The sequence below is a fragment of the Oreochromis aureus genome, linkage group 1 (genome assembly GCF_013358895.1).
Source record: "Oreochromis aureus strain Israel breed Guangdong linkage group 1, ZZ_aureus, whole genome shotgun sequence".
NCBI classification, from domain to species: Eukaryota; Metazoa; Chordata; class Actinopteri; order Cichliformes; family Cichlidae; genus Oreochromis; species Oreochromis aureus.
The window spans coordinates 362,697-372,500 of record NC_052942.1 but is presented as its reverse complement, the minus strand read 5'-3'; the positions used below and the strand labels follow the sequence as shown (position 1 = coordinate 372,500).

At 41.1% G+C, this 9,804-nt stretch overlaps 1 protein-coding gene across 1 annotated transcript in view; it reads left to right on the top strand.

Annotated features, from left to right (window-relative positions):
• ptpmt1 (protein tyrosine phosphatase mitochondrial 1) overlaps positions 1-9,365 on the top strand; it is a 14,153-nt gene extending 4,788 nt beyond the window's left edge. The window contains exons 2-4 of the mRNA XM_031744963.2: positions 5,504-5,584; positions 5,784-5,975; positions 8,761-9,365. Of these exons, the coding sequence (XP_031600823.1) occupies positions 5,504-5,584; positions 5,784-5,975; positions 8,761-8,889 (402 nt within the window). The 3' untranslated portion in view covers positions 8,890-9,365. The remainder of the gene's footprint in view (positions 1-5,503; positions 5,585-5,783; positions 5,976-8,760) is intronic.
• Positions 9,366-9,804: the final 439 nt, after the last annotated feature.

Below are 9,804 nucleotides of genomic sequence, written 5' to 3'. Positions count from 1 at the left end.
ATGTCTCAAGGCAGACAGTCCAACGCACACTGCTGGGTTCCACGGATGCAGACCAAGGAAAACGCCACTTCTCCAGATAAGGCACGCAAAAGCTCGTTTGGCCTTTGCAAATGCTCATCTGGACAAAGAAGAAGATTTCTGGTCTTCAGTGTTATGGTCAGATGAAACAAAAATTGAATTATTTGGTCACAATGATGTTGCCTTCATTTGGCATAAAAATGGAGAAGCCTTCAACCCACAGAACACCATCCCCTCTGTCAAACATGGTGGTGGGAACCTAATGCTTTGGGGGTGTTTTTCAGCCAATGGACCAGGGAACCTAATCACAGTAAACAGCACCATGAAAAAAGAGCAATACATGAAGATTCTCAACAACAACATCAGGCAGTCTGCAGAAAAACTTGGCCTTGGGAACCAGTGGACATTTCAGCATGACAATGACCCAAAACATACAGCAAACGTGGTGAAGAAATGGTTAGCAGACAACAACATTAACGCTTTTGCAGTGGCCTAGCCAGAGTCCTGACTTGAATCCAATTGAGAATCTGTGGAGGGAGCTAAAGATCAGGGTGATGGCAAGAAGACCCTCCAACCTGAAAGATTTGGAGCTCATTGCTAAAGATGAATGGGCAAAATGCCTGTGGAGACATGCAAAAGCTGGTCTGCAATTATAGGAAGCGTTTGATTGCTGTAATAGCCAATAAAGGCTTTTCTATTGATTATTGAGAAGGGTATGAATAATTCTGGACATGATACTTTTTGCTAAAATATAAATAAAACCTGAGAAATATTTTTTTCCACAATGATGCCTCTTGTACATCGTCTTATTATCTTTTGGGAGACACCTGTGTCATTTCTGCTCAAAAAAGAACTTGCTTGTTGAACAAAAGTAACTTTAAGTCAAAATTTGTCAGGGGTATGAATAATTATGGGCTTAACTGTATATATACACACACCGCCCGCCGGGGCGAGATGGGTGTTTTTTATATCTCTCTCTCTCTCTCTCTCTCTCTCTCTCTATATATATATATACACAAAAAACTTGAATTTTACACTGTTTATTTATCGGATAAAATAAGTTAAATGTCAGCGTTATTATTGTCCGGCCGGAAACAGCGGGGGTTTCCAAATTCAGAGGTTGTGTCCACCCGAGGACCCGGCCTTCGCGGTCTAAGTGGGCCGGGTCCTCCGAAAGCCGGGTAGACCGGAAGTGAGCAACTGTGAAATTGCACAGTTTAGCCTTCAGAATTACGTCACGAGCTGTCTCGGTGGAGTGAAACTCTTTTTTTTTTTTTTTTTTTTTTTTTTTTTTTTTAACCTGTCCCGCTTTGGTTCTTTTGCCATCAGAATTATTGTCTAAAAGGCGAAGAAAGATGCCCAACGGATTTACTTTACCAAATGGACCATCCCAGCCTTGCCGTAATGGTCCATTTGATTCACCTTTATTGTTTATTTTATTTTCACTTGCTGAATACGGGACAGACTTGACTGGTGGAAAGAAAGGGGAGAAAGAAAGAGGGAAAGAAAAACAGCTGAGAAGAGGGACGGGAAAAAGGGCAAAACCAAAACCAACAGAATAAGCAGACAAAAAATACATATATCAATCACCTGGATCACCTGTTGAGAAAGAAAAAAAGAAAGCAAGCAGAAGAAAACGAGAGTAATAAACAACATCACAATGATATATGGGAATATGACAGTAAATACTAAATATTAAACATTATTGTGCAGCACGTGAGATCGACAGCGCACAGTGTGCTTTGAGGTAGGAGCCAAAAAGGGTGTAGTTTGTGTGTGTGATCACCCGTGTGTGCACCTGTGAGCATGAACGCTTGTTTTTTAAAAAGGTTCCTTCATGTAATGATCTGCTAGAGGAGGGTGTGGGGGCCACTGCCCCGTCCTCCAGGGCATGAAGCAGGTATGGAGGAGATCAAAACTCCAGACATCCAGAGGCCCCAGAACACAAGAGACCAAGGAAGACCAACAGAGGGCAGCCGCGCCACTATCCCAGAAAGAGCTGAGGAGAGTCCCAGATGAGGGGTCACTCAGCAGCCACGGAGCAGAAGCCGGGGTTGCAGTGACGTGCCCGTGAGCTCCGCCGGCAGCCAGCTGTGCCTGAGTGACCGAGCCCGGGCCGAGAGGCCGAGGCACCCCATCCCCGGTGGCCCGAGCGAGCCCCAGGCTCCAGGCCCCGATAAGCAGCCGCCAAGGAGTGACCCGTGGGTACCTGGGCGCCCACCCCGACACAAAGAACCACCAACGCACCGATGTCTGAGGGCGCCTGCCACCGGCAGGGGAAGTGGTGGGGAGATGGGCCTCCAAACCTTGGAGGGCCTGAGATGTCCCCAGAGAGGTGGCGTCTGATACCCAACCTGACATATAGACACAGACAAACAGGCACACACAGATACAAACATCTATTCCCACCATCATGCTCTCATATACAATTACTCAACACTCACCCAACGTGGAGACGGACATAAAGAGACGCTGTACACACAATCACACTCACAATCACACTCCCCAAGCGTACTCTAAGCCCCGGGTCTAGGTACCCCTGCCCCTGGAGGGGGAAACTGCGCCCAGACCCAGGTGATGTTACCCTTTTCCCTGCGGTGGGGAGAAGCAGACTGCCCCGACTCCGCAGCAGCCGTCTGCTAATGTTAATGTTAATACTATGTTTAGCATTAATTCACACATCGCTGTTGCTATTGTTCTGCTCCTCTGTACCTCCGCCCCTTCCTCCCTTCACGATGCCCCATCAATGCATCCTGCCTACAGCCCCTGTGGCCACTCCAGCACCACTCACAGATGCACATTTGGCCACTTATTTGTGTGTTTGATTACTTTGCCCCAAAAAGAGCTTTTGAATGACCTTTTCTTGAGCCAAGGGTTTTTCTTTTATAAAAGTAATTCTGGCCCCAGCAAAGCAGCTTTTGGATAATTGTAGGACTGTGATTTTTTAAATGTGTTTGATTATTAAATGGTAGGCAAACATCCCTTCCTCAGTGTGAGGAATACAGCTTATTAACGTAAAGACCGTTACACACAGAACATGCTGCGTAAAAATGCCATGAAACACACACTGAACGTTGTGTTTTTGTCACATTACACATACTGGATATCACATGTTACATGATTAGAATTAGAATAAGGACCACAGGAATCTTTCTCCTTAGCTCAGGTAAGATGCCTGTTGTTTATGAGTGGCTGATATTAATGAAGTCAATGGCTGTAGCCCCTTTGCTGAACACACATGTACGTTGTGACACTGACACCACCGTCAGTCTGCTCCTTGGCAAACTCTCCAAAGTTTTTGAATCTGCTGTTTTTGACAGTCCTGTGCTCGTGTGTGTTGCTCGTGTACACTGTTCCCTTCTAGTCAACTTTCCATGAATATTTATTTGAGTATGCACACTGTGAACTGCCAGCTTTTGCAGCAGTGACTGTCAGTGGCTTCTGGTGGTTGTTGATTTTTGCCATCTGAACATTTGGTAAGTCAGCAGTCTTCCTCATGGCTGTGGACTCCAGATGAAATATTCTAATAATTTGAGATATCGGATTTCTAATTTTTGTGATCATCAAAATAAAAAAAGTCTTGGAAAAAATGAACTTGTTCACAATATTGCCATTTTCTGAGATGCACCAGTGCTTGTATGCAGAGGTGGAAAGAGTACTAAAATATTTTACTCAAGTAAAAGTACTATTACTTTGCTGAAATTTTACTCAAGTACAAGTAAAATTACCTGTCTAAAAATGTACTCAAGTAAAAGTAAAAAGTAGCTCATTTAAAATGTACCCAGAGTAAAAGTTACATAGTTACTTTTCTGTCAGCAGGAGGACAGCCGCTTCTGAGTAGTGCAAAAAAAGACAGTGAGATATAAATCTCAAAGTAGTTCTTTTTTAATGAAAAGAAAAACTTTACAAATTAAAGTGCAGCGGCCGTTAAACTTCAAGTCTATACATGAAAATGGATAATGGTCACCAAACCAATCAACCAAACTGTGAGGTATCACAGTGTTGTCAATACAAAACCATATCATTCTTTCACATGAGAATGTGTTCTAAACTGTCAAATAAGAGAACAAGTACTGAACGGCAGCTGCTTTAAAAATGTTTTTTAATTTTTTAAACTTGGCCCTGCCCTACTGTACCTCTAGATTAAAGTTCCTTTGTGTCCATCGTAGAGTGTTACTCTCTGAACTTCCTGTTAATTTTGAGGAGCAGTTGATTTTCAAAGTTAGTAGAGTTCATCCTTGCTCACTTTGCAGTGAACAGTAGTCCAGCACAGCTAAAGAGACGCTGGAAGGCAGCTGAGGCAGGCAGGCCAGTGTTAAGTTTGAGAGAAAGTTTTTTGACGTCCCTAATAAGACATCAATGCATTACATAGCTACCACTGGTAAATTATACCAATATACCTCGTGTTTTTTTTATTGGACAGTAACAGGCTAGTTAACGGGAGGTTGCAAGTGCTAATTAACAAGTAACAGAAGTCAGCTGTCTTTGACTAATCTAAGGTAAGTGAGCGCTCTGTTATTCTTTTGCCTGCAGTGTGAACATATGTGGGTTAAGTAAGAAAGTAGCCGCTTCTGTCTTTAATTTAACTATTTTTAAAAAAAAATTATTATTATTATTAACAAACAGGAAAAACGTAGGTAAACACATTTTCTTTTGGCAATTTACCAACCCAGTAAAAAAAATGTAAGTTGCGTGGACAACAACGTGCCCGATTACAGCAAGTTGCTAGTACCAACCAACGTTAGCTGTGTTCTTCACAGATGTCTCAACTTAATGTGATTAATTTGAACACAGCCTTTTTGCTACCATAACGGTACGAGTTGTATTTAACTTACCTCTACATGCTTGCGCAGGTTTGATGTGGAATTTTTAAAAGCTGCTAACTCGGTCTCTCTGGGCAAACACAGCTTACACTGCATAATAAAGCTGTTGCCTTTCTTGCACTTGAAGCCGAAATGGTCCCTTAAATACGCCAGGGGTTCACATCCGCTTTCTTCGAGTTCAGGGTCAGCAGAATTCGACGGGCTTTTTTTTCACTGGATCCATAACACCGATGTCAGACTCCATCTTTAACGTGACCTTAGCGCCAATTTGTTCTACTACCCATCATTCGCTGCAGTATTTCCGAAGCGCAATGGTTTTTTTTATTTTTAATTTACTCAGTAACGGGTGTGATTGAAAACGTAGCGAACTACAATACTTTTTAAAAAATATACTTAAGTAAAAGTAAAATTACAGACTTGAAAAATGACTTTAAAAAGTACAAATACACAAAAAAAAATACTCAATTACAGTAACGCAAGTAAATGTAATTTGTTACTTTCCACCTCTGCTTGTATGAAGAGCAGAGAATGAGACTGGAAATATATTTTGTCAAGACCTCATAAAAAAATGGAATAAAGGAGAGAAAGCGTACTTAGAGCGCTGCTCTCGTGGCAGTTGCAGTTTTCAACTCAGAGCTGATGACCTGTTTTTGCTGTTGCAGCTGGTGGAAACAGAAAATGTTCGAGGGGTGATCACCATGAACGAAGAGTATGAGACCAAATATTTCTGCAACTCAGCTCAGGTGAGTTCCCTTCGTTTGAGTTCCCATTATTAAGTTGAGGTGCAGTTGAATCGTCCTGCTCATATTTGAAATGACCCTGTGCTGTCATGTATATGCAAGATAAGTTAAATACTGATGTATGATAGAAGTTCAAACCCTAACAGTGCCAAAGAGCTGCCCCTCATACACTGTGTCATTTATTGTTGCGGCGCTGATGCAGGAGTGGCAGGCTGCTGGTGTGGAGCAGCTCAGGCTGAGCACTGTGGACCTGACTGGTGTCCCCAGCATGGAGAACCTCCACAGAGGCGTGGAGTTTGCACTGCAGCATAAAGAGCAGGGAACCAGTGTGTACGTGCACTGCAAGGCTGGACGTTCCCGGAGCGCCACATTAGCTGCCGCCTACCTCATACGGGTCAGTATGAAACTGTGAGGAGGTCGCGCTCAAACTGCCACCTGTTGTTTGCAATAGAGATGGCACGATACCACTTTTTTATGTCCGATAACGATATCATAAATTTGGATATCTGCTGATACCGATATGAATCCGATATAGTGTGTTTTTTAATCAATAAAACTTTTTTTAATATCTTGCTGCATTTTGTATAAGTTCATACTCAAGTTTAAATAAACAACAACACTAAAGCTATTCTGTTATACCTGTATGTAAAAAATACACTGCGCCCAAAATATTTCATAGTTCAGCAACACTGATCAATCTAATAAACTTAAACCTACTCCATCCTCCCTATTCTGGTATTTTAAAGAGTACTTTGCAGAAATATTAAGCAACCTAACTAATAGGGTTGCAAACTCCCAAAAAAAAAAAATAGGAACCACCCCCACCCTCCACCTCATGATGCTTAATCGATGTAATCAACTTTCATTTGATGCAGGGTGAAAAAAATGCACAGAAATAAATTATTTTTCAAGAATAATTAAATAGATTCAACATCTTTCTTCAACAGAATTGCAGACTGCACAGATGGTACCTTCCCAAAGGAAAAAGTACTATAGCTTACTAGGGTATATTAGACTTAGCAGTTACTATATACAGTAATGGACTTCTATACATTTTACATCAGATTAAAACTTTGGGTGTAAGATTCAGATAATTATTTATTAAAAGCTAGACATTTTAAATGAGAATAAGAAAGAAAAGTATGTCTTTGTGCCCCCTTTTCCCTGTTCATGCCCTATCGGCCCCCCTGGCTAAACTTTGCTAGATAGACAGAAAAGCCGATCATTGATCAGTTTCACGATTGAAGTAGCGGCAGGAAGGTGAGGGAGGGAGAGGCAGTCGCTCCATATATCGGTTGTTAAGCTTAACGCGGGAATGCTTTACAAACATTCAGAGATGAACTTACACACTTGCTTTACTTCTCTCTGGGATAACTTCCTCGGAGATGAAATGCTGGTTTGGTAGCGAGGCTACAAATACACACAGCCGCTCTATCACATGACGCACACTGCTCCGACGTGCTACGGTTGTGAGCCGAGTTATGCCGTGTTGCAAGTTTTGTGAGGTGCTTTTTTGATATTTAATGGATCGGATTACATTTTTTATTTCTCTCCGATATCCGATCCAGTAATTTAGGTCAGTATCAGACCGATACCGATACGTAATATCGGATCGGTCCATCTCTAGTTTGAACTGCAGACAGCAGTTTGCACAAAAACAGAAAGTGGAGAGAAGAACATCCCACTTTTCATGGTAACGCAAGATAAAGCATAAAGGGCAGATAAAAAATAAAGACATAATTAATAAATAGAATAATAAATTCACATTTGTTATGTTGGATAATTTTGAACAAGTAAGAATAAGGCGGCAACAAATCAGGTTTTTACAGGAAAAATAATTATACTGTCATAAAATCTGAGCAGCACATAAGCACTTTTAAGTACTGTGTAATTTCCTGGTATTTTAGCAGCAAAACAAACAACATTTCCCTGTATTTACGTCATAAATACGTGTTACTTTCTGTGGAGCAGGCAATATTACAGAGTGGACTAAACATGCCTAACCTGCATGTATTTTAGAGGAAAGGAGACACAATTAGTGTATTGAGTATTGCGTAACTTATTTTAAGTCAGGGCCTCAAATTCGCGGCCCGGGGGCCACTTGAAGAAATCTCATGCAGTGTGTCCTTGAAGTTCTTTAAAAAGCTAAAAATGATTGAACATGAAGGCAGCATGAGCAGAGAGCACAAACATGCTGAGGGATGGGCTGTTAGCTCGGTGACAGAGTCACACTTATGTCTGCAGTTTATTTTGTTAAACACAAACACAATGACGGCAGCAGTGCTGCCACGCGTGTGCACAGACCGAGAGGACCAGTGTGTTTGTTTGGTGGTTCGATAAAAATCTGCGTTCATGTTTGCAGTTTTGTCTCGTTATACAATATTTGAAATTAAAAAAACAAACAAAACGTTTTCAGAAATATTTGTGGTGTTTTCTTGTTTGTTTAGTTTTTTATTACTCCTTGAACACAAAGTGGTCCTCCAATGAGACGACATCATTTCAGTTTCAGAGCCTGTTTTAAGTAGTGTGTAATTAGCTGGTAATTTTGCAGAAAAACAATATTTTTGATGCAGTTTTCGTGTTGATGACTGTAAATGTGGAGTGACTTAACCATCCCTTTTTACATCCTTATTTTGTTACACTGTGTACATGATGGATTTTCAGTTATTCAGTTGTTCTTTTTAACTTACAGTGTACTTAAATTACTTACACTGTAAGCTGTGTCTCCTTTCCTCTAAAATACCCGAGTCAATCCATAACACGACTCTGCGTCTCCTCCTGTGTGTTTCTCCTTCCCTGTAAAATACCCAGAAACTGGCTGAGGTTAATCCGCTTCATAATATGCCCCGCTCCCTGAACAGTACAGCATACTGCTAAATTACAATGTAATATATTTCTTTGTTTCCTCAAAAAAACAGACTTTTTACCCTCTTATTCCAGCGTACTTACCTTTAAAGTAGTGGTATGTAAATATAAACACATGGTCATTTAAAAAAAAAAACCACATGCCACATTTCAGCTCAGTTTTTGACACGTTTACCTCCACATGCACTGAACCACAGAGTGTTTAAGTCAATTTTCCAGAGTGGTGATTGTATGAAACATGCTCATGGCTGATGAGTCGCTCGGGTACCAAGCGACAGGTTTGCTGTGTTGACCGTTTGCTTTCCTGCTGACAGTTACACTGCTGGACTCCAGAAGAGGCCTGTCAGAAGCTGGCATCTGTTCGACCGCACATCCTAGTACGCTCTGCTCAGCTGGAGATGCTGAGGAAGTACTACCAGCAGATGTGTGCACAGTCTAGCTGAGAGAGCGGGGCAGTGTGTTCCCGCTGGAGGTGGGAGACGGCGACTCAGAGCCTCCGTCAGAACAACCGTAACAGGAAATGCAACTGTTGCCTTTTCAGCAAGTCCTCTTTGGCATGTGTACAGCTACAGAACAGAAGATGTTATTTATCTGTTTTTTTTACTCTTTAATATAATTTTGTTGAAAGAAATTTTCCTTTTTATAATTTGATTTCCAGCCACGTTATTCTGTTTTAACTAACAAACTAAGACAAATCACTGCAGTGCGATCAACCTTTTTTCTTAAAAAAGAAAACACTCCCGTCAGAGCCGGCTGATGTCAGCTGGAGTTTAGCCAACAAGATGAGAACACTGTAGTGAATAATTCAGTAATGAAGGTGTTTCTGTGTAGACTGGAAAATATTTGCTTTATATTTTTCTGCAGTGCCTCATAATGTAGAAAAATGACCATAAATAAATATTTATGACATAAAGAGTAATGGTGCTTCTTTGTTTTCAGTACTTTGGTCTTATTGGCAAGCACATATTTAAATAAAGTTGGGATGTTCCAATGTGACAGTCATCAAGAAGGTTTAATATGAGGACGGAGTCCCCGAAGCAAACAGACATGAAACATGTTCAAGTGATAATACACTGTTAGATTCTATTTCATGCAAACAAATAGAAAAATTAAATTGAAGTAAAACAAAATAAAACCTAAATCTAACTGTAGCGTGGACAAACATTCGGTCAACTTTTACTCGTGAAGTGTCCAAACGTGTCATCCTAGTAGGGTAGCTGTTTATTGGAAGACCATTTAACTTTAGCATTTAATATTAGTTTCAACTGAAACGCCGTTGGCTAACAGCAGTGACCATTTTATGCCGGACGATCTTCCTGACACAACCTTCCCCTTTAATCCAGACTTGAAAGGCCACT